The sequence below is a fragment of the Scyliorhinus canicula genome, chromosome 11, assembly GCF_902713615.1.
Source record: "Scyliorhinus canicula chromosome 11, sScyCan1.1, whole genome shotgun sequence".
Lineage (NCBI taxonomy): Eukaryota > Metazoa > Chordata > Chondrichthyes > Carcharhiniformes > Scyliorhinidae > Scyliorhinus > Scyliorhinus canicula.
The window spans coordinates 127,635,405-127,660,277 of record NC_052156.1 but is presented as its reverse complement, the minus strand read 5'-3'; the positions used below and the strand labels follow the sequence as shown (position 1 = coordinate 127,660,277).

Here is a 24,873-nt window from a genome sequence, read left to right as displayed (position 1 = left end):
TGGAACAACGGAGGTTGAGGGGTGACCTGGTAGAGGTCTACAGAATTATGAGGGGCATAGACAGAGTGGATAGTCAGAGACTTTTTCTCAGGGTAGAGGGGTCAATTACTAGGGGGCATAGGTTGAAGGTGCGAGGGACAAGGTTTAGAGGAGGTGTACGAAGCAAGTTTTTTTTTTTTTTTACACAGAGTGCAGTGGGCACCTGGAACTCGCTGCTGGAGGAGGTGGTGGAAGCAGGGACGATAGTGACGTTTAATGTGCATCGTGACAAATACATGAATCGGGTGGGAATAGAGGGATACGGACCCGGAAGTGTAGAAGATTTTAGTTTAAACGGGCAGCATGGTTGGCGCATCTTGGAGGGCCGAAGGGCCTGTTCCTGTGCTGTACTTTTCTTCGTTCTTTGTTCAATGACCTCCCTTCCATCAGAAGTTCACAGATGCCTGCACAATGTTCTGCACCATTCACGACTCCTCAGATAATGAAGCAGTTCAGATTCAAATGCAGCAAGACTTGGACAATATCCAGGTTTGGGTTGATGTGGCAAGTTACATTTGTGCCACACAGGTGCCAGGCAATGACCATCTCCCACAAGATAGGATCTAACTATTGCCCCTCGACATTTAATGGCAGTACCATCATTGATCCCCACAATCAACATCCTGGGGCTTACCATTGATCAGAAACTGAAATGGACTAGCCATATTAATACTATGGCTACCAGGGCAGGTCAAAGACTAGGAATCCTACGGTGATTAACTCACCTCCTGACCCCCAAAAGCCTGTCCACCATTTATAAGGCACAAGTCAGGACTGTAATGGAATACTCTCCACTTGTCTGGATGAGTGCAGCTCCAACAACACTCAAGAAGCTAGGCACCGTCCAGGACAAAGCAGACGCTCGATTGCTCCCCTTCCACATTCAATCCTTCTATCACCGACAAACAGGGGCAGCCATGTATACCATCTACAAGATGCAATGCAGTAACCCACCAAGGTTCCTTAGGCAGCACCCAACAAACCCACGACCACTACCATCTAGAAGAACAAGAGCTGCAGATACCTGGGAACCCTATCAGCTGGAGGTTCCCGCCAAGTCACTCACCACCCCGATTTGGAAATATATCACCATTCCTTCACTGTCGCTGGGTAAAAATCCCCAAACTTCCTCCCTAACAGCACTGTGGGGTACCTACATTTCAGGGACTGCAGCAGTTCATTAAGGCAGCTCACCACCACCTTCTGAAGGGCAACTAGGGATGGGCAATAAATGCTGGTCTAATCAGCGATGTCCACATCCCGTAAAATCAATTTTAAAAATTTTTTCATTCCAACAGAGTGGCTCCCGATGCTGTCTTGCATTCACCATGACCCCACAGTGGTGAGAGAGAAAATATCTCAATCAACCTTCCCAGTTATTAAGTTTGATAACCATCAAGAAAGTGCTTTAAAAAATCACACTAGTCAATCCGGGAAACAGCACCAACATTCACTGGTACCAAATCCACTCTCCAGATGGACAGAACTGCGGGACTCAAGCAGCATAAAGAACCTTATCATTAAACCAACACCAGAGGGCCCTGGCTTCAACTTCCCTTGAAGACGGTGGAGAGGGCTCAACTGAATCCACAACAGGCAATGTCACCACATAAAATAATCTTTATTATAATAATCATTATTAGTGTCACAAGTAGGCTTACATTAACACTGCAATGAAGTTACTGTGCAAATCTCCTAGTCAGCTCATTCCGACGCCTGTTCAGGTACACAGGAGAATTCACAATGTCCAATTCACCGAACAGCATGTCTTTCAGGACTTGTGGGAGGAATCCCACGCAGCCATGGGGAGAACTTGCAGACTCCACACATACAGTGACCCAAGCCAGGAATCGAACCTGGGACCCTGGAGCTGTGAAGCAACTGTGCTAACCGCTGTGCTACAAAACCGTTCACCTCCATCCGGTCCTTGAGATCTTTCAAGGTAAGCACCACATTTGCTCTATTCGACAGTCTCAGGGGGGCCATGAAATGGATAGCCAGAGGTGAGACATCCTATGCCTGATCCTCCACAAGCAGCAGCCTGACCTACTGCACAGAAGTGTACAACCCCTTTAATATTCAGACCGATGATCCATCCCAGTAGCTCGGCCTAGTGCCACCCGGAGGATACTTTGTGTCCCCAGTGAAACACTGCATCCCGCATCTGTAACAAGAGCTGGTGTTGAACCCACTCACCTTTCCGTCGCAGCAGCAGCGCAGCCACGGCGCTGTCCACCCCGCCGGACAGGGCGCACACCACACGCCGCAGTGGCCGAAGGCTCATCCCGCCAGGCAGACAGGCCGAGGCCCCCCGAGCCTGAGCCGCTCCTCCTCCTCCTTCCCTCTCTGCTCACCCCGCCGCCGGCGTCCTCAGGCAACCCAACTCCTCCCACCCCGATGGGGTGGCCGTCTGTGTGTGTGGGGGGGGGGGGGGGGGGGGGGGGTGTGGCTGTCTGAGTGTGTGTGTGTGTGTGTGTGTGGGGGGGGGTGGCTGGTTGTGTTGGGGGCGGGGGTTGATAGATTAAATTAGGAATGTCCTTTCCACGCAAACTTCCAGTGACCCATGTCCAGATGTGCAAACATCGCTGAGAATATCGAATCCCGCCCTGTGCAGGAGACCTCAATGAAATGTTGACCTGACTTTATCCTTTAGTGATAGTTGAGGAGAGCCTGCTCCTCCCGGGCTGGTTTCACGCTACAACTTTAGCAACAAAAGCGAAAGCTCACTTCAGCAAAACCACCACCGCGACTGCCGTGTTTTTCTTACATTTTTCTGAACAGCCTTTATTTTGCGTGATTTTTGACAGGAGGCCGGAAATGCAGACAGGAGGAAGTTTATATGTTGCACAGGGACAGGCGGAAGAGCCCTCACAGGAGTGGGTGTGGAACCGAAGGAAAACTCCACTCAACTTGTGAGCAACTTTAAAAAATAATAATTACTCGTTTTAATTATATAATTCATAGTAAGATATCGCATGACTAAAATGAAAGAATAACTTTTCATGGCTCTTCAATCTTCCTGCTCCCTTAGAACATAGAATGATACAGCGCAGTACAGGCCCTTCGGCACTCGATGTTGCACCGACATGGAAAAAAACTAAAGGCCATCTAACCTACACTATGCCCTTATCATCCATATGCTTATCCAATAAACTTTTAAATGCCCTCAATGGTGGCGAGTTCACTACTGTTGCAGGTAGGGCATTCCACGGCCTCACCACTCTTTGCGTAAAAAACCCACCTCTGACCTATATCTATTACCCCTCAATTTAAGGCTATGTCCCCTCGTGCTAGCCACCTCCATCCGCGGGAGAAGGCTCTCGCTGTCCACCCTATCTAACCCTCTGATCATTTTGTATACCTCTATTAAGTCACCTCTTAACCTTCTTCTCTCTAACGAAAACAACCTCAAGTCCATCAGCCTTTCCTCATAAGATTTTCCCTCCATACCAGGCAACATCCTGGTAAATCTCCTCTGCACCCGTTCCAAAGCTTCCACGTCCTTCCTATAATGAGGCGACCAGAACTGTACGCAATACTCCAAATGCGGCCGTACTAGAGTTTTGTACAACTGCAACATGACCTCATGGCTCCGGAACTCAATCCCTCTACCAATAAAGGCCAACACACCATAGGCCTTCTTCACAACCCTATCAACCTGGGTGGCAACTTTCAGGGATCTATGTACATGGACACCGAGATCCCTCTGCTCATCCACACTACCAAGAATTTTACCATTAGCCAAATATTCCGCATTCCTGTTATTCTTTCCAAAGTGAATCACCTCACACTTCTCCACATTAAACTCCATTTGCCACCTCTCAGCCCAGCTCTGCAGCTTATCTATGTCCCTCTGTAACCTGCAACATCCTTCCGCACTGTCTACAACTCCACCGACTTTAGTGTCGTCTGCAAATTTACTCACCCATCCTTCTGCACCCTCCTCTAGGTCATTTATAAAAATGACAAACAGCAACGGCCCCAGAACAGATCCTTGTGGTACGCCACTCGTAACTGAACTCCATTCTGAACATTTCCCATCAACTACCACTCTCTGTCTTCTTTCAACTAGCCAATTTCTGATCCACATCTCTAAATCACCCTCAATCCCCAGCCTCCGTATTTTCTGCGATAGCCGACCGTGGGGAACCTTATCAAACGCTTTACTGAAATCCATATACACCACATCAACTGCTCTACCCTCGTCTACCTGTTCAGTCACCTTCTCAAAGAACTCGATAAGGTTTGTGAGGCATGACCTACCCTTCACAAAACCATGCTGACTATCCCTAATCATATTATTCCTATCTAGATGATTATAAATCGTATCTTTTATAATCCTCTCCAAGACTTTACCCACCACAGACGTTAGGCTCACCGGCCTATAGTTACCGGGGTTATCTCTACTCCCCTTCTTGAACAAAGGGACCACATTTGCTATCCTCCAGTCCTCTGGCACTATTCCTGTAGCCAATGATGACCTAAAAATCAAAGCCAAAGGCTCAGCAATCTCTTCCCTGGCTTCCCAGAGAATCCTAGGATAAATCCCATCAGGCTCCGGGGACCTATCTATTTTCACCTTGTCCAGAATTGCCAACACTTCTTCCCTACGCACCTCAATGCCATCTATTCTAATAGCCTGGGTCTCAGCATTCTCCTCCACAATATTATCTTTTTCCTGAGTGAATACTGACGAAAAGTATTCATTTAGTATCTTGCTTATCTCCTCAGCCTCCACACACAACTTCCCACCACTGTCCTTGACTGGCCCTACTCTTACCCTAGTCATTCTTTTATTCCTGACATACCTATAGAAAGCTTTTGGGTTTTCCTTGATCCTACTTGCCAAAGACTTCTCATGTCCCCTCCTTGCTCGTCTTAGCTCTCTCTTTAGATCCTTCCTCGCTTCTTTGTAACTATCAAGCACCCCAACTGAAACTTCACGCCTCATCTTCACATAGGCCTCCTTCTTCCTCTTAACAAGAGATTCCACTTCTTTGGTAAACCACGGTTCCCTCGCTCGACCCTTATTGAGGTGCTGCTCGTTTCCAGCCTTGATCCGTTCTTGTGGTCAGTGATTGTGGCGCTAACAATTGTACAGAAAGACTAGAGTGAAGTACAAGAGAGGCTTTATTGCTGTGAGATGCTCTTCCTCCGGCGGCGGCTGTAGTATCTCAGTGAAGCTTGCGCATATTAATACACAAGCTCCCTGTGGGCATAGCTAGCCAGCAGGGGCTTACCGGAGAAACCTGTATTACAGGTACGGCCATACATCCCCCTACTGCAAGCACACATATCTACAGTGGTTGTATCACCACAGTGATACCTCACCAAAACTTTGGGGAAAAAAGATGATGCCGTCCAATTAAAAAACAAGACACATTTATTTGAGAGTATAGAAAATAAAAACTTCCTTTCATATGACACCTTTAGTGATCTCAGGACATTTGCAAGTGTAAAGTCACCATAGTCCCAGATGACCATAGGCTGCTTCCCTCTTTGAGGGGGAGAGCCGACTGGTGGTGATTTAACCGGAGGATCACCACACCTCAGGCGAGGGACAAGGTTGAGAAGGCGGGACCTTCATGAATAACCTCAGCCGGTATAGGAATTGAACGCTGCTGACCTCACTCTGTATCACGAACCAACTATTGAGCCAACTGAGCTTCTACGAAGCATTGTTCAGGCGTTTAAATAATTTTTTAAAAACACTTCCATTTATATAGTGCCTTTCACAGCCGCCAGACATCCCAAATGCTTTACAGTCAATGAAATCCTTGGGTGGCATGGTAGCACGTGGTTAGCACTGTTGCTTCACAGCTCCATGGTCCCAGGTTCAATTCCCGTCTTGGGTCACTGTCTGCGTGGAGTCTGCACTTTCTCCTCATGTCTGCGTGGGTTTCCTCTGGGTGCTCCGGTTTCCTCCCACAAGTCTAGAAAGACGTGCTGTTAGGTGAATTGGACATTCTGAATTCTCCCTCAGTGTACCCGAACAGGGGCCGGAGTGTGGCGACTCGGGGATTTTCACAGTAACTTCATTGCAGTGTTAATGTAAGCCTACTGTGACACTAATAAATATTATTATTATGAATATTTTTTGTGGACAGCACGGTGGCACAGTGGTTAGCATTGCTGCCTACGGCGCTGAGGACCCGGGTTCGAATCCCGGCCCTGGGTCACTGTTCGTGTGGAGTTTGCACATTCTCCCCGTGTCTGCGTGGGTTTCGCCCCCACAACCCAAAGATGTGCAGGTTAGGTGAATTGACCACGCTAAATTGCCCCTTAATTGGAAAAAATAATTGGGTACTCTAAATTTATTTTAAAAAAATAATATTTTTTGAAGTGTAATTACTGTTGTACTGTAGGAAACACAGCTGTCAGTTTGTAATAAAACAGAAAATGCTGGGGGAACTCAGCAGCTCTGGCAGCATCTGTGGAGAGACGAACAAAGTTAATATTTCAAGTCCAATATGACTCCTTCAGAACTTGTTTGCACATAGCAAGGTCGCACAAATCCTAAAGCTATCAACAGCAAGATAAACATTTACTTTCAATGTGACGGAAATATCTATTTAGATCAGCTTGAAAGAAGGCCGCGAGCTTGATATCTTAGACCTCCAAGTCCAATATTGTATAGCGGGTTAACTTGCTACCAACTGTTTAATCATAGAATCCCTACAGTGCAGGAGACCATTCAGCCCATCAAGTCTTCACCTACCCTCTAAAGGAGCACCCTACCTAGGCCCACTCCCCGCCCTATCCCCGTAACCACACCTAACCTACAGATCTTTGAACACTAAGGGGCAATTTTATCATGGGCAATCCACCTAACCTGCACATCTTTAGACTGTGGAGAAAATGGAGCACCCAGAGGAAACCCACACAGACACAGGGAGAAAGTGCAATCTACGCATGCACACACACACACCCAGTCACCCAAGGCCGGAATTGAACCTGGTTCCCTGGCGCTGAGGCAGCAGTACTAACCACTGTGCCACTATGCCACCCCTGGTGTTTATCTGACCACCTTGAGCTAGCTGCAAGGCCGATTATTACTCGGCAACTGGTTAATGAAATTTGACGAAACCTTTCAGGCTGCATACAAGAGAAATGAAAGGGTTTGCCCATAATGGTGGACTGAAAGACAGGCGGAAAGGCTCAGGAAAACCAGAATTAGTGACCTGAAGAATGGAGGAGAGATACGGAGCGACTGAATTTGTGAAGGGAATCTGAACATGAAGCATGCATCACTCATTGCACACACCCTGACATGTTCCAGAATTTTTCAGGAAAGAAATTTGGAAAGAAGTTAATTCCTCACTTGAACATATGAAGCAGGCCCTTCCGCGAGTGGTGGGCATCATGGGAGTTGGGTGCATTATCAACTACAGGAATAACATTTTGATTTAATTAGTTAAGTTTCCTCAAATGTTTTATTTTAGTTCCAGTTCCCCACCAGCAGTTGTCACTGTCATTTTTGTTTAATTTATTGATTATTGTTTTATTTGAAAGAGTATAATATACATAGAGATTTTTAAATGGCTATCTGAATCTGTGTTGTAGAAAAAAACTCGGTCAGAAACTGAGTAACATGAGACATAGTGAATCAAACTCTCCCGGGTGAGTTTTGCTGGGGATGGAAAGATACAAATGAGGCAGATACCAACTCATTCTTTAAAAAGTCACAAATACTTTTTTTTAATCCAATGGAGTATAGCAACAGAAATGGAAGAAGTACAAACATCGCTGAGCCTGCAGATGTTGCAAGTAGCCAGGGAGGTAGTACAACAGAGCAGTTTGCAAGTTATTAGAACTCCTCTGATTCATCTGCCTCATGGGACAATCCCAATGAAAATCAACTGTAATCTGTACCTGAAACTGGAAAACATGCAGACAACAGGTTAGTACTGCGAAGGCTTGCGTTGTGTTTATTCCATGCACTGCACTACAGTAAGCTGATTTTTTTTTTTAAAGTCACATAAAGGGAGATATGTTTCTGCATGAAGGGACCGAAGGTGTGGTTGCAAAATTTGCTGAAAACTCAAAGAAGAGTAAATTGCGAAGAGGACATAAGGGGGCTACAACGGACCATCAGACTATTATAAAGTTGCTCAGAAAAAGGGAGCCAATTTTGAAGTATTCAACGTGGCACTCAGTTTTTGGGCCTTTTTTATTTTTAGAACAGTACAGCACAAACAGGCCCGTCGGCCCTCGATGTTGTGCCGAGCAATGATCACCCTACTCAAACTCACGTATCCACCCTATACCCGTAACCCAACAACTCCCCCGAACCTTACTTTTTTTAGGACACTACGGGCAATTTAGCATGGCCAATCCACCTAACCCGCACATCTTTGGACTGTGGGAGGAAACCGGAGCACCCGGAGGAAACCCACGCACACAGCGGGAGGACGTGCAGACTCCACACAGACAGTGACCCAGCCGGGAATCGAACCTGGGACCCTGGAGCTGTGAAGCATTGATGCTAACCACTATGCTACCGTGCTGCCCCTTGTTGTGCTAATACTACATAAATTTTGAATTTTATTTTGCAGGCTCATTCAAGATCAGAGGAGTAGCTAATCAATTTTCTAGAAAAGAAAGTGGGCCTTTCATTACAATGTCAGCAGGAAATTATGGAAAAGCTTTTGCTTATGCTTCAAAGCACTTTGGACATAGAGGAAAAGTACTAATGGTGGACACAGCACCAGCATCAAAGAGCGCCCTAATTGCAGTAAGCATGAATATACATGGTTAACTTTAGTAAATTATAAATTTGAAGTGAATCTACATCTTTGATGTGAATTAAGCAAGGAAAGGAAAAGGTTGCTCTGCTGGAAATAAAGGGAAGAGCATTGCTATGGCGACATCAGCTCATGAAGACAATCATATCTATCACTTCAATTCAGGAAACCTAATGCAAGATTCATGCTGCAAGATTTCATGGCTAAATAGTTAGAGAAAGCAAGGTACATAAAGAGGTAGAGACATGTAGCTCTAAGACGAAAGGGAAAATCTCAGCAAGTCTGGCAGCATCTGTAGGGAGAGAAAAGAGCTAATGTTTCGAGTCCGATGACTCTTTGACAAAGCTAACCGACGGAGAAAGTGGGAAATATTTATACTGTGGAGTGAGAATGAAAGAAATTTGAGGGGAAGGGAAAGTCAGGGAACCAAGAAGTTGCTTAGGATTACAAAAAATCACGAAAAGACAGAGCTCAGGAGAGGTTACGATAGTCCCCATCTCACAAAATATGACACAGTGTATGGAAAGGCTCAGTAAACCAAGGTCCACCACACTAAGAAAACAAAAAGGGACCGTCAATAGGGAATTAAAGGTGCTATTTAAATGCCCGCAGTGTACGGAACAAGGTAGATGAGCTTGTGGCCCAGATTGTGACTGGCAGGTATGATGTGGTAGGCATCACAGAGACGTGGTTGCAGGGGGTTCAGGACTGGCAGTTAAACATCCAGGGATTTACAACCTATCGAAAAGACAGAGAGGTGGGTAGAGGGGGCGGGGTTGCCTTGTTAATTAGAAATGAAATTAAATCAATAGCACTAAACGACATATGGACGATGTGGAGTCTGTGTGGGTAGAGTTGAGGAACCACAAAGGCAAAAAAACCATAATGGGAGTTATGTACAGGCCTCCTGACAGTGGTCAGGACCAGGGGCACAAAATGCACCACGAAATAGAAAGGGCATGTCAGAAAGGCAAGGTCACAGTGATCATGGGGGACTTCAATATGCAGGTGGACTGGGTAAATAATGTTGCCAGTGGACCCAAAGAAAGGGAATTCATTGAATGTTTACAGGATGGCTTTTTGGAACAGCTTGTGATGGAGCCCACGAGGGAACAGGCTATTCTGGACTTAGTGTTATGTAATGAGCCAGAATTGATAAAAGATCTTAAAGTAAGGGAACACTTAGGAAGCAGTGATCATAATATGGTAGAATTCAGTCTGCAATTTGAAAGAAGGAAGGTAGAATAAGATGTAAAGGTTTTACAGTTAAATAAAGGTAATTACAGGCGCATGAGGGAGGAACTGACGAAAATCGACTGGAAGCAGAGCCTAGCGGGAAAGACAGTAGAACAGCAATGGCAGGAGTTTCTGGGAGTAATTGAGGACACAGTGCAGAGGTTCATCCCAAAGAAAAGAAAGGTTATCAGAGGGAGGATTAGGCAGCCATGGCTGACAAAGGAAGTCAGGGAATGCATCAAGGCAAAAGAGAGAGCCTATAATGTGGCAAAGAATAGTGGGAAGTCAGAAGATTGGGAAGGCTACAAAAACAAACAGAGGATAACAAAGAGAGAAATAAGGAAGGAGAGGATCAAATATGAAGGTAGGCTAGCCAGTAACATTAGGAATGATAGTAAAAGTTTCTTTAAATACATTAAAAACAAACGGGAGGCAAAAGTAGACATTGGGCCGCTCCAAAATGACGCTGGTAATCTAGTGATGGGAGACAAGGAAATAGCTGAGGAACTTAATAAGTACTTTGCGTCAGTCTTCACAGTAGAAGACATGAGTAATATCCCAACAATTCAGGAAAGTCAGGGGGCAGAGTTGAATATGGTTGCCAACACAAAGGAGAAAGTGCTAGAGAAACTAAAAGGTCTGAAAATTGATAAATCTCCGGGCCCAGATGGGCTACATCCTAGAGTTCTAAAGGAGATAGCTGAAGAAATAGTGGAGGCGTTAGTTATGATCTTTCAAAAGTCACTGGAATCAGGGAAAGTCCCAGAGGATTGGAAAATCGCTGTTGTAACCCCCCTGTTCAAGAAGGGAACAAGAAAAAAGATGGAAAATTATAGGCCAATTAGCCTAACCTCGGTTGTTGGCAAAATTCTAGAATCCATCGTTAAGGATGAGATTTCTAAATTCTTGGAAGTGCAGGGTCGGATTAGGACAAGTCAGCATGGATTTAGTAAGGGGAGGTCGTGCCTGACAAACCTGTTAGAGTTCTTTGAAGAGATAACAAATAGGTTAGACCAAGGAGAGCCAATGGATGTTATCTATCTTGACTTCCAAAAGGCCTTTGACAAGGTGCCTCACGGGAGACTGCTGAGTAAAATAAGGGCCCATGGTATTCGAGGCAAGGTACTAACATGGATTGACGATTGGCTGTCAGACAGAAGGCAGAGAGTTGGGATAAAAGGTTCTTTTTCGGAATGGCAACCGGTGACAAGTGGTGTCCCGCAGGGTTCAGTGTTGGGGCCACAGCTGTTCTCTTTATATATTAACGATCTAGATGACGGGACTGGGGGCATTCTGGCCAAGTTTGCCGATGATACAAAGATAGGTGGAGGGGCAGGTAGTATTGAGGAGGTGGGGAGGCTGCAGAAAGATTTAGACAGTTTAGGAGAATGGTCCAAGAAGTGGCTGATGAAATTCAACGTGGGCAAGTGCGAGGTCTTGCACTTTGGAAAAAAGAATAGAGGCATGGACTATTTTCTAAACGGTGACAAAATTCATAATGCTAAAGTGCAAAGGGACTTGGGAGTCCTAGTCCAGGATTCTCTAAAGGTAAACTTGCAGGTTGAGTCCGTAATTAAGAAAGCAAATGTAATGTTGTCATTTATCTCAAGAGGCTTGGAATATAAAAGCAGGGATGTACTTCTGAGGCTTTATAAAGCACTAGTTAGGCCCCATTTAGAATACTGTGAGCAATTTTGGGCCCCACACCTCAGGAAGGACATACTGGCACTGGTGGGTCCAGCGGAGATTCACACGGATGATCCCAGGAATGGTAGGCCTAACATACGATGAACGTCTGAGAATCGTGGGATTGTATTCATTGGAGTTTAGGAGGTTGAGGGGAGATCTAATAGAAACTTACAAGACAATGAATGGCTTGGATAGGATGGATGTAGGGAAGTTGTTTCCATTAGCAGGGGAGACTAGGACGCGGGGGCACAGCCTTAGAATAAAAGGGAGTCACTTTAGAACAGAGATGAGGAGAAATTTCTTCAGCCAGAGAGTGGTAGGTCTGTGGAATTCATTGCCACAGAGGGCGGTGGAGGCCGGGACGTTGAGTGTCTTTAAGACAGAAATTGATAAATTCTTGATTTCTCGAGGAATTAAGGGCTATAGGGAGAGAGCGGATAAATGGAGTTGAAATCAACCATGATTGAATGGTGGAGTGGACTCGATGGGCCGAATGGCCATACTTCCGCTCCTATGTCTTATGGTCTTATGGAAATGAAAAAAATGAAAATGAAAATCGCTTATTGTCACGAGTAGGCTTCAATGAAGTTACTGTGAAAAGCCCCTAGTCGCCACATTCCGGCGCCTGTTCAGGGAGGCTGTTACGGGAATTGAACCGTGCTGCTGGCTTGCCTTGGTCTGCTTTCAAAGCCAGCGATTAGCCCTGTGAGCTAAATAGCCCCTCATGAGTCATAGCCACAGAAACCCAGGGAAACTGGGTGCTAATGGCCACAGATACCAAGGAGAAAGGATGTTAATGGCAGTCCCCAGGGAGGACAAAAGATGTGAAATGTCAAACAGCAGGGAAACTAACATCAGAGGATGAACTGTAGGTGTGGGAAGAGAGGAAGGGGGAAGCAAAGAGGAGAAAGGTGCAGGAAAGGTGGATAAGATTGGGGGGGGGAGAAATTAAATATATATTAAGAAAGAAAGAAATGGTAAAAGACAGTTAAAATGAAATGAAAACAAATGGATCGAGGTGGGGCTGATCATCTGAAGTTGTTGAATTTGATGTTCAGGCCGGAAAGCTGTAGTGTGCCTAACCGGAAGATGAGATGTTGTTGCTCCAGTTTGCGTTGCGCTTCACTGGGACACTGCAGTAGGCCAAGAACAGACATGTGGGCATGGGAGCAAGGTCTTTTGTTAAAATGGCAAGCAACAGGAAGGTCAGGATCCTGAATGCGCACAGACCGAAGATGCTCAGCAAAGCGATCACGCAGTCTGCGTTTGGTCTCTCCGATATAGAGGAGACCACATTGGGAGCAGCGAATGCAGTAGACCAGATTGAAAGAGGTGCAAGTGAAACCCTGCTTAACCTGGAATGAGTGTTTTGGGCCTGGGGTGTTAAGCATGGAAGAGGTAACGGGGCAGGTGTTACACCTTCTGCGATTGCATGGGAAGGTGCCATGGGTGATGGGAGAGGTACTGGGTATGGTGGAGGAGTGGACTAGATTGTCTCGGAGGGAACGGTCTCTGCGGAATGCTGATAGAGGGAGTGAAGGGAAGACGTGTTTGGTGGTGGCATCACGCTGGAGTTGGCGAAAATGGCAGAGGATTATGCTTTGCATACGGAGGCTGGTGGGATGAAATGTGAGAACAAGGGGGACTCTATCCTTGTTCTGGGAGGGAGTGGAGGGGGCGAGGGTGGTGGCCTGGGAGATGGACCGCACACTGTTGAGGGCCCTGTCCACAACTGTAGGTGGGAAATCACGGTCGAGGAAGAAGGAACACATTTTTGAAGCACCATTTTGGAAAGTGGCATTGTCGGAACAAATGCGACAGGCGAAGGAGTTGAGAGAAAGGGATGGAGTCCTTACAGGGTGAAGGGTGTGAAGAGCTGTAGTCCAGATAGCTGTGGGAGTCAATGGGCTTGTAGTGGATATTAGTGGATAGTCTATTGCAGGAAATGGAGACAGAAAGATCAAGGAAGGGAAGGGAAGTGTCTGAGATGGACCAGGTGAAAGTGATGGAGGGGTGGAAACTGGAAGCGAAGTTGATGAACTTTTCCAGGTCCGGCCGAGAGCATGACGCGGCACCAAAGTAGACTTTCTATATTCCCAAGAACTTTACCATTTACGGTATATTTCCCCTCTTGCAGTTCCCCAAAGATAACTTTGCAGTGTCAAATATAGCATCTAGGAGGTAACGTATAGAGACCATTTGCAGTAACACAGATTAGAAGATAGTAACCTTGGCTCAAATGGAATTGATGTCTCCCTACAGTGGAGGCCATTTGGCCCATCGCGTTTGCACCAACCCTCCAAAAGAGTACCCTACCTAAGCTCCCTATCCCCGTTACCCCAGTTAACCTGCACATCTTTGGACTGTGGGAGAAAACCAGAGCACCTGGAGAAAACCCACACAGACACAGAGAACGTGCAAACTCCATATAAACAATCACCGAAAGCTGCAAGTGAACCCGGGTCCCTGGGGCTGAGGCAACAGTGCTAACCATTGTGCCACCTTGACACCCTTAGTGATCTTATAATCTGGGTGCCCTTTCGTTCGTGTATTGATGTATATTGATAAATAGTTTGGAATGTTTAGAGATGCAGTTTAAATGCAAGTTGTTGATGATGAGTATGTTAAATGAGCTCACATCCATTACTCAGCAACTGGCCTCACATTGGCAGTGTTCAAAGAATTTCCATAACGATCCTGAGCCATGTTCTCCTTTCTAGTAGGTTCTGTAGGAACGCTGCACTTATTCCAGTGCCACAGTTTTAATAAATTTCCTGTTATGATAGTCTTTTCTGAAGACTCCTTAAACATCCCTTCTACTGCAACTGATTTACCTCTTAGCTTCCAACAAGTCATTTTGACATGTACAGGTTTATTTCAGTGGAAAAATAATACTTAACTAATAGGTTCTAAGTTAGCACTTCTGCTAACTTGACCCACACCTGTCTTTATCTAAAGAAAACACTTTTCCCATTACCAAATTTGCCATTTCTCCAGCTTCCTTGTGACCTTGTGATAACCTTTTAACCCCTAACCGTCTGTGAGGACTATCATATATATCTGGCAGAGTTGGTGCTTTCTGTACCTTAGAAACCCTCTTCCAGATGTGACCCAATAGCTATCGGGATGCTGTTTTGATATTCTCAGTATTATTGGAACAACCCTTTGAAAATGAGAAAGAGCTACCTTCACTGATTAAAATCATTTGTAAAAAAATATTTCTATCTCCCCAAGTAAATTGTCCAAATACTTCAGTCTTTCCTTTAAGTCTGAAATTTCAACTGATAATGCTTACAAGCTTGTCTATAAAGCGCAATGACTGGAGTTTTAACTCCCTCATAACCTGAGGGTTGTTCTAAAAGACTAGAATATACATCTATAGCCTTCCCGACTAAAACACTTTATGAAATGAAAATCCATGTGTACCTTCAGCCACTTTAACATTATAATCACTTTTTCAAGTGAGCATAAATATCTCCAAACTCAGTCTTCATTGAACTTAGGTAATGGGTGAAGACTCTGTTAGATCTAAGATCACCCAGTGACCAACGCTTTTCTCTGGCCAGTCCATGCTATCGGATTTTTCTCTCCCTCTCTCTCTCTGGAGTTCAAATTCACTTAATTTCTCTTTCTTTTTCCAGTTTGAGCTTTTTATCTCAAGCTGCTTCATCTGTAACTGAATTAACATCTGGATTAACTTCTTCCAATTTCAGGTGCTATACTATTAACTCAATTATGTCAGCCTTCTTAGCCCCTGCTTTTAATTCTAACTCCAATGTCTCTATGATTGCTTTTAACCTAGCCACAGAACCTTGATTTTTTTTTTGGAAATCACTCCAGGTCAGAGCTTCCCTTTCAAGAAAAGGTGGAAATCTTATCAATCTCAACCTCAGCAAGTATCAGAATATTTATGGAGCACGAGGCGCTCCATAAAAGATGGCAGGAGCGGTTCGAGGAGCTGGACAACCGCTCGAGGCGGAAGAATTTGCGGATCCTGGGCCTCACGGAGGGGCTGGAGGGGTCGGACCTGGCGGCCTATGTGGTTGTTATGTTAAACTCGCTGATGGGGGCTGAGTCCTTCCAGGGGCCCCTGGAGTTAGAGGGGTCCCACAGAATTCTGGCTAGGAGGCCCAAGCCGAACGAGCCGCCGCGGGCGGTGTTGGTGCGGTTTCATCGGTTCGTGGATCGTGAGTGTGTGCTCCGGTGGGCCAAGAAGGAGCGGAGCAGCAAGTGGGAGAACACGGAGGTGCGGATCTTCCAGGACTGGAGTGCGGAGGTGGCGAAGCGGAGGGCCGGGTTTAACCGGACGAAGGCGGTGCTCCACAGACGGAACGTGAAGTTCGGCATGTTGCAGCCGGCGCGTCTGTGGGTCACCTATAAGGATCGGCACCATTATTTTGAGTCCCTGGAGGAGGCGTGGGCCTTTGTGCAGGCCGAGAAACTGGACTCAAACTGAGGGTCTAAGAGGGGGGATGCTGTATAATACTGTATTTGTATTTGTATTTGCTTGGTTTAATGTAAGATGTGGGTTGGCCTTAGGGTGGGTGGGGTGATGTCGATATGTCTTTTCTATATGGGTTTTTCTGTATGGGTCTGGCGGAGGGGTTCGGGCAGGGGGGTAAACGGGGAGTTCGGGGAGCTGGTGGGGGGGACTGACAATGGGAGTTGCCCTAGAGGAGGCGGGGCTGGGCAGGGCGAAAGCGCGGGCTTTTTTCGGGTTTCCCGCGCTGGGAGATGGTGGGGGCGGAGTCGGGGCTGAGAAACGCGGGTCGTTGCTGGCTGTTTTCTTTTCCCACGCAAGGGTGGGGGGGGGGGGGGGGAGGAGGATCCGTTGACGAGCACAATGGAGGAGGGGTAGTCCCACGTGGGGAGGAGTCGGAGGTAGGGCGGGAGTCGCCGGGGTCAGCAGAAGTTAGCTGGCTCACGGGGGTGCTCACGAGGGAGGGGCACGGCTAGGAGGGGTCTTAGCCTGGGGGGAGGGGGGGGGGGGGTACCGGGTTGCTGCTGAAATGGTCAGGAAGGAGCTGGAGGATGCAGGGGGTGCTGGAGGGGGTGGGGGGGGGGGGGGGGTTGCCGCCATGGGGAACTGGCAGAGCGGGGGACTCTGGCCGGTGGTGCGCAAGGGATGGGTTATGGCTAATCAGCAGGGAAGGGGGGCAGGGAGCCCTCTGATCCGGCTGATAACCTGGAATGTGAGTGGGCCGAATGGGCCGGTCAAACGGGCCCAGGTGTTTGCGCACCTGAAGGGGCTAAAGGCGGATGTGGCCATGCTCCAGGAGACACACCTGAGAGTGGTGGACCAGGTTCGGCTGAGGAAGGGATGGGTGAGCCAAGTATTTCACTCAGGGCTGGATGAGAAGAGTCGGGGGGGTGGCGATCCTGGTGGGGAAGAAGGTGTCGTTTGAGGCGTTAAATGTGGTGGCTGACAGTGGCGGGAGGTATGTGATGGTGAGTGGTAAGCTGCAGGGGGAGCGGGTGGTGTTGGTGAATGTTTACGCCCCAAATTGGGACGATGCGGGGTTTATGCGGCGTATGTTGGGCCGCATTCCGGATCTGGAGGTGGGGGGCCTGATCATGGGGGGGGGACTTCAACACGGTACTGGATCCCCCATTGGTTCGATCCAAGTCCCGGACGGGTAGGAGGCCAGCGGCGGCTAAGGTGTTGAGGGGATTTATGGACCAGATGGGGGGCGGTGGATCCCTGGAGGTTTGCGAGGCCAAGGGCCAGGGAGTACTCGTTTTTCTCCCACGTACGTAAGGCCTATTCGAGGATTGATTTCTTTATCCTGAGCAGGGGGCTGGTTTTGAGGGTGGAGAATGTGGAATACTCTGCCATTGCCATTTCAGATCATGCCCCGCACTGGGTGGACCTCGGGCTGGGGGAAGGGAGGGACCAACATCCGCTCTGGCGCTTGGAGGTGGGGCTGCTGGCAGACGAGGAGGTGGCCGAGAGGGTTCGGGGGTGTATCGAGAGGTACCCTGAGGCCAACGACAACGGGGAGGTCCGAGTGGGGACGGTCTGGGAGGCATTGAAGGCGGTGACTAGAGGGGAATTGATCTTCATCCGAACCCATAGGGAGAGGGTGGAGCAGAGGGAGAGGGAGCGACTGATAGGGGAGATGGTGAGGGTGGATAGGAGATATGCGGAGGCTCCAGAAGAGGGATTGCTGGGGAGAGGCGTAGCCTTCAGGCCAGGTTCGACCTATTGACTACCAGAAAGGCGGAAGCTCAGTGGAGGAAAGCACAGGGGGCGGTGTATGAGTATGGGGAGAAGGCGAGCAGGATGCTGGCACACCAGCTCCGAAAGCGGTTCGCGGCCACGGAGATTGGGGGAGTGACGGATAAAGCTGGGAAGGTGGTGCGGAGTGGGGTAGATGTTAAAGGAGTCTTCAGGGACTTCTATGGGGAACTGTACCGGTCGGAACCCCCGGTGGAGGGGGGTGGAATGGGGCGCTTCTTGGGCAAGCTGCGATTCCCGAGAGTGGAGGAGGAGCAGGTGGAAGGACTGGGGGCACCGATCGAGCTGGAGGAGGTGGTTAAAGGGATAGGGAGCATGCAGTCGGGGATGGCGCCGGGGCCGGATGGGTTTCCGGTGGAATTTTATAAAAGGTATATGGACCTGTTGGGCTCCCTGTTGGTCCGGACCTTTAACGAGCCAACTATGTCACGGGCACTGTTTTCCTTGATCCTGAAGTGGGACAAGGACCCTCTGCAGTGCGGGTCATATAGGCCGATTTCACTGCTAAATGCCGACGCTAAGCTGCTGGCAAAGATCCTAGCCACAAGAATAGAGGATTGCGTGCCCGGGGTCATTCATGAGGACCAGACGGGGTTTGTGAAGGGAAGGCAGTTGAATACGAACGTGCGAAAGCTCCTCAACGTTATTATGATGCCGGCTGTGGAAGGGGAGGCGGAGATAGTGGTGGCATTGGATGCGGAGAAGGCCTTTGATAGGGTTGAGTGGGAGTATCTGTGGGAGGTGTTGGAGCGGTTTGGGTTTGGGGAGGGGTTTATCCGTTGGGTGAGGCTGCTCTACGAGGCCCCGATGGTGAGTGTAGCCACAAATAGGAGGAGGTCGGAGTACTTTCGGCTGCATCGGGGGACGAAACAGGCCCCCTTGCTCTTCGCGTTGGCGATTGAGCCCCTGGCCATGGCGTTGAGGGAGTCAGGGAACTGGAGGGGCCTGGTGCGGGGTGGGGAGGAACATAGAGTGTCGCTTTATGCGGACGACCTGTTGCTGTATGTGGCGGACCCGGTTGTGGGGGGGGGGGGGGATGCCGGAGGTGATGAGGATTCTTAGTGAATTCAGGGGTTTCTCTGGGTATAAGTTGAAACTGGGCAAGAGTGAGTTGTTTGTGGTGCATCCGGGGGATCAGGAGGAGGGGATTGGTAGGCTCCCACTGAAGCAGGCAGGGAAGAGCTTCAGGTACCGAGGGGTCCAGGTGGCTGGGAGTTGGGGGGCCCTGCACAAGCTCAACCTCACAAGGTTGGTGGAGCAGATGGAGGAGGAGTTTAAGAGGTGGGATATGTTACCGCTGTCACTGGTGGGGAGGGTGCAGTGTGTTAAGATGACGGTGCTCCCGAGGTTTTTGTTCCTGTTCCAGTGCCTCCCCATCCTTATCCCGAAGGCCTTTTTAGGAGGGTCAACAGGAGTATCACGGGATTTGTGTGGGCGCATGGGACTCCGAGGGTGAGAAGAGTGTTCCTGGAACGGGGCAGGGATAGGGGGGGGCTGGCGTTGCCCAACCTCTGTGGGTACTATTGGGCTGCCAACACAGCGATGGCGCATAAGTGGGTAATGGATGAGGAAGGGGCAGCATGGAAGAGGATGGAGGTGGCGTCATGTGTGGGCACGAGCCTGGAGGCGCTGGTAACGGCGCCGTTGCCGCTCCCTCCAACGAGGTATACCACAAGCCCGGTGGTGGCGGCTACCCTCAAAATGTGGGGGCAATGGAGACGGCATAGGGGAGAAGTGGGGGGCTCGATGGAGGACCCATTACGGGGAACCATCGGTTTGTCCCAGGGAGCATTGATGGCGGATCTCTGGGCTGGCATAGGGTTGAGGGACCTGTTTGTGGAGGGGAGGTTCGTGAGCTTGGGGGAGTTAGAGGGGAAGTTTGGGCTCCCCCCGGGGAACATGTTTAGGTACATGCAGGTGAGGGCGTTTGCCAGGCTGCAGGTGGAGGGGTTCCCCTTGCTGCCCCCACGTGGGGTGCGGGACAGGGTGCTCTCGGGGGTGTGGGTTGTAGGAGGGAGGATTTCGGACATATACCGGGTGATGCAGGAGGTAGACGAGGCCTTGGTGGAGGAACTGAAGGGTAAATGGGAAGAGGAGCTGGGTGAGGAGATTGAGGAGGGGACGTGGGCGGATGCCCTGGAGAGGGTGAATTCCTGCTCTTCCGGTGTGAGGCTTAGCCTCATACAGTTCAAGGTGCTGCATAGGGCCCACATGACTGAGACGAGAATGAGTAGGTTTTTCGGGGGCGAAGACAGGTGTGCTAGGTGCTCGGGGGGGGGGGGGGGGGGGGGGCCAGCGAACCATGCCCATATGTTTTGGGCATGCCCAGCACTGGGGGAGTTTTGGAAGGGGGTAGCAAGGATGGTGTCGAGGGTGGTGGGATCCAGGGTCAAGCCAGGCTGGGGACTCGCAATTTTTGGGGTTGCAGTGGAGCCAGGAGTGCAGGAGGCGAAAGAGGCCGGTGTTCTGGCCTTTGCGTCCCTAGTAGCCCGGCGGAGGATCTTGCTCCAATGGAAGGATGCGAGGCCCCACAAGCGTGGAGGCCTGGATCAATGATATGGCTGGGTTCATTACAGCTCCAGGGTCCCAGGTTCGATTCCCGGCTGGGTCACTGTCTGTGCGGAGTCTGCACGTCCTCCCCGTGTGTGCGTGGGTTTCCTCCGGGTGCTCCGGTTTCCTCCCACAGTCCAAAGATGTGCGGGTTAGGTGGATTGGCCATGCTAAATTGCCTGTAGTGTCCTGAAAAGTAAGGTTGGGGGGGGGGGGGTTGTTGGGTTACGGGTATAGGGTGGATACGTGGGTTTGAGTAGGGTGATCATTGCTCGGCACAACATCGAGGGCCGAAGGGCCTGTTCTGTGCTGTACTGTTCTATGTTCTATGGAGAAGGTGCAGTTTGCCCTGAGGGGATCAGTACAAGGGTTCTTTAGGTGGTGGCAGCCTTTCGTGGACTTCCTGGCGGAACAGTAGGGAAATAGGCCGGCAGCAGCAGCAACCCGGGGGGGAGGAGGGGTCTTGTTCGGTGGGAGGGAGAACTGTGTACATGGGTTTGTGGGATGTGGCGGGTGTTATTTCTTTCCCTTTTGTTGTTTGGGTGTTCTTTTGTTTTTTCTTTTGTTTGTAGTTGCGTTTGAAGATGGGTGGGCGCTGTTCTTGGGTTGTTACCACGGTTGTTTTGTTAATATAGTTGTGATGTTTATATTTTGTAAAAATTTCAATAAAAATGATTTTTAAAAAGAGTATGCCGCTTTTCGGGGGGCCGGAGAATTACAGATCTGGCAGTGGTCCCAATTTCATGCGGGAAAACGGATTCTACGCCCCGGCACTGGGGTGCGAAGAATCCAGCCCTATAACTCTCTACCTCTCTCCACAGATGCTGCCAGACCGGAGTATTTCCAGCACTTTGTTTCTATTTCTGATTTCAAGCACCTCAACTATTTTGCTTCCAATTTAAGAGCAGATTTTTCCTAGTTTCCAGGAGAATGGTGCAGCTGGAGGGGGAAAACGCCAGGCCCAACGGCAGCTGATCACTCAGCTGATAGTCAGAAAAAAGTGAAGGGGCCGGTCCCTCAATGGCTGGCAGGGCAGACCCAGCCATCAACTTGAGTTTTAAAACATCAGGATGCTGTTTTTAAAAGGGCGGCCCAATACCATAGAAATAAAACTAGACTACCCCCAATCAGCACTGCCTTTGCCAGGGCTGTCCCCAGCCATGACCCTCTTCCCCCTGAGCGATGCACTCGTCCGAATGCCTCTGGCAGGTTCAGTTCAGCACCTCTTGTGATATGCACGCTTCCGTCGCCATTCACACCCACTGTGGACTAGAGCACAAAATCTCGGTCTTGGTTTCTGGTACCATTGCACTTTTTCAAAGTGCAAAAATTGATGCAATGTCATGAAACGTGGTGGTGGATTAACACTTATTCCCCCATCTTTTTAAAGATACAAATGTATTAAGAGTTACAAATTGGTAAAACATTTTCATGTTCTTCTGGGTAACCTGTTTTGTCTGCGTGTATTTGAACTTGTATTAAACAAACATCATCACATTCAAACTTATAGTGATGTCATTAAACCACCTCAAAATTATAATCAACATGAAATGCAGCATTACTAACCTGTTAGGTTCTCAGCTTTTGAAGAGTAAAAGTATACTTTGTAAGTATTACTATTTTTATAACATTAGTCGAGGAACATGTCGCACACTAATTGAGGCTCGGAGTTATTCTTTATGGTGTGTATTATAAATCAGCAATATTAATACTGTGCATTTTTATATTACAACCTAGAGTTATGGTGTAGACGTTGAGCAGATGCCAGCCAAGTCATTAATGCCTACTGTGGAACAACTTGTTAAGGATCAAAAAATGATTTTCTTGCATCCTTTTGATGACATAGATTTGATTGCTGGCCATGGAAGGTAAAAATCAAATTCCAACCTGGGGATTGAAAAAAAAACACATTTGCTGCATCGCTGAGGCCAAGATGTCTTATTCACTCCTCTTCCAACCCCATAGAATAATTGATTATGTTGGGTCTAGTACTCCTTCCTCAATTGGGAGAAGGATTGACCTTCACACGTGGTCTCAAAGTTAACACACATACAGGATAATTATTCCATCATTTAGCAAAATGTGCATCGTATGTCTTAGCTGTGTTGAGAAATAATCCTGACTATTCATAAATGAAAAGGAATATTTAATAGAACAATACCATCCAGAGTATTGTGAGCCCTGTATCCAAGGAAGCATGTGGTAGCCTTGGAAAGGGTCCAGAGGAGGCTTATAAGAATAATCCCTGGAATGAAGAGCTTGTCACGAGGATCAGTTGAGGACTCTGGTCTGTACCCGTTGGGGTTTAGAAGGATACTGCAAGGCCTGGGTAGAGTGGACGTGGAAAGGATGTTTCCACTTGTAGGAAAAACTAGAACCAGAGGGCTCAACCACAGACTAAAGGGAGAATCCTTTAAAACAGATCAGGAGAAATGTCTTCAGCCAAAGGGTGGTGACTCAGTGGAACGCTTTGCTGCAGAAGCCACCAATGAGTGTCTTTAAGACAGAGATAGATACAGAGATAGAAATGTTCTTGATTAATAAGGGGGTCAGGGGAGAAGACAGGAGAACAGAGATGAGAAAATGATCAGCCATGATTGAACGATAGAGCAGACTTGATGGACTGAGTGGCCTAAATCTGCTCCCAAGTCTTGAAATTAATCTCACCAAGTATGACTTGGTACCAGCTTTCTAAAGGTCTGCTAATTCCCTCTATAAATAAGCATTCAACAAACATTCTTCTAATAGTAACATCTCATTCTGCAGCACACATTTAGTGCATAGAGTCTGCACGGACCTTCCGAAAGAACATTCTACCCAGGCCCGCTCCCTGTAACCCCACATCTTTGGACACCAAAAGGGAAATTTAGCATGGTGAATTTACACAATCTTGCACTGAGAGAGGAAACCAGAGCCCCTGGCAAATAAAAAACCCCACAGACACTAGGAGTATATGCAAACTCCACCCAGGCAGTCTCCCCACAGTCAGAATCAAACACAGGCCCCTAGCACTGAGAGACCCCAGTGCTCCCACTGTGCAAAACATTTTACTTCAAAAAATATTAAAACAAACTATTCTAAACCCAGATTGTCTCATTTTGTATTTTATTAGCATTGGCCTGGAGATTCTGGAGGAAATTCCAAATCCTGATGTGGTGACAGTTTGTTGTGGAGGTGGTGGTTTGCTTGCAGGAGTGGCTGCTGCCTTTAAACTATCTGGCTGCACAACCACAAATATATATGGAGTGGAACCAAAAGAAGGTGACAAACTTTATCTCAGCAGAGTCTAATTTTAACAGTTAAAAGAATTTTGAAAGCACCACTTTCACGATGTTGCTCTATCATCAGCTTGCACCATGTACAGAAGTTTCTGTGAAAATAAGCCAGTGTTTATGGATGCAAAGAGCATTGCCACAGGACTTGCTCCACCATTTGCAGGTAAGTGAATCAGAAAATATCCAGCTGTAGTTTTTGATTAAGTATTTACAAAATCAGAATTGCAACAAGCAAGTAGTTTAAATGCAACAGAATTGTAAAAGTGAAGAGTGCAACTATTGAAAGGGAAAAAAAATAAAATGGTATCAAAACATAAAGATACAAGAGCGAAGACTCCAGAAACTAAAACTAGTAGAAATATTTTATCTAGCAGTCATTCAGAATTTATTTTATTTTACAACAGGTTCAAATTCATTCCAGATTTGCAAACAACATGTGAAGGAAATCCTATTGGTTTCAGATGATGAAATAAAAGCTGCCGTTTCCATGCTATACAAGATTGGCTTGGTTGTGGAACCCTCAGGAGCAGCTGCTTTTGCCGCTATTGTCGGAGAGAAGATCAATCTTGAAGGAAAGACTGTTGTGGTCATAATAACTGGAGGAAATGTCAGTCCTGAAGAACTATGTCATATTATTCATTAAAAAATCAAAGATATTTTAAGTTGTCACACAGCTACAATAAAAATGACCACCAACATACAGCTGGCCTTGATTTTTGTTTAAATAGGGGGGAGGAATCTCAATAATGAAATGAAATGAAATTCGCTCGTCACGAGTAGGCTTCAATGAAGTTACTGTGAAAAGCCCCTAGTCGCCACATTCCAGTACCTGTCCGGGTAGGCTGGTACGGGAATGATCCCAGACCATACCCCCCAAACTTCGTTATGATTTAGTTAAGGACCAGGAAGTAGACAAAATTTGAAATCAGTTACTCAATAAGAATAAAGCCACAAGAATCCATGATTTTAAAGAAAAATAAATTTCACTTTTATAAAAGTAAAAAATTAACATCTTACCTATTCCCCCCTGTCCAGAATTAATGAGGTAAACAGGAGTTAACAGAAATTCAGTCAGATACACCACTAACTCCACGTTAAATAG

The 24,873-nt window shown here is 47.7% G+C and overlaps 2 protein-coding genes across 8 annotated transcripts in view; one reads left to right on the top strand and one right to left on the bottom strand.

Annotated features, from left to right (window-relative positions):
- Positions 1-2,849, bottom strand: part of trmu (tRNA 5-methylaminomethyl-2-thiouridylate methyltransferase) — a 44,117-nt gene extending 41,268 nt beyond the window's left edge. For 2 of the 6 annotated variants that reach the window (XM_038811375.1, XM_038811376.1), the window contains exon 1: positions 2,236-2,454. In XM_038811375.1, coding sequence (XP_038667303.1) covers positions 2,236-2,323 — 88 coding nt within the window. In that variant the 5' untranslated portion in view covers positions 2,324-2,454. Of the gene's footprint in view, positions 1-2,235; positions 2,455-2,766 lie in introns of those variants that run through there. The other 4 variants (XM_038811379.1, XM_038811378.1, XM_038811381.1 and 1 more) reach the window with 4 other exon arrangements.
- On the top strand, positions 1,833-24,471 carry srr (serine racemase). 2 transcript variants are annotated; one of them, XM_038811384.1, is made up of 8 exons: positions 1,833-1,981; positions 2,847-2,951; positions 7,757-7,939; positions 8,595-8,773; positions 22,234-22,364; positions 23,609-23,757; positions 23,845-23,934; positions 24,176-24,471. In XM_038811384.1, the coding sequence occupies exons 2-8, from the start codon at positions 2,879-2,881 to the stop codon at positions 24,412-24,414; spliced, it is 1,044 nt and encodes a 347-aa protein (XP_038667312.1). In that variant the 5' UTR covers positions 1,833-1,981; positions 2,847-2,878; the 3' UTR covers positions 24,415-24,471. The 2 variants fall into 2 exon arrangements, with proteins under 2 accessions (XP_038667312.1, XP_038667311.1); XM_038811383.1 differs by lacking the exon at positions 1,833-1,981 and adding an exon at positions 2,004-2,042.
- The last annotated feature ends 402 nt before the right edge of the window (positions 24,472-24,873 follow it).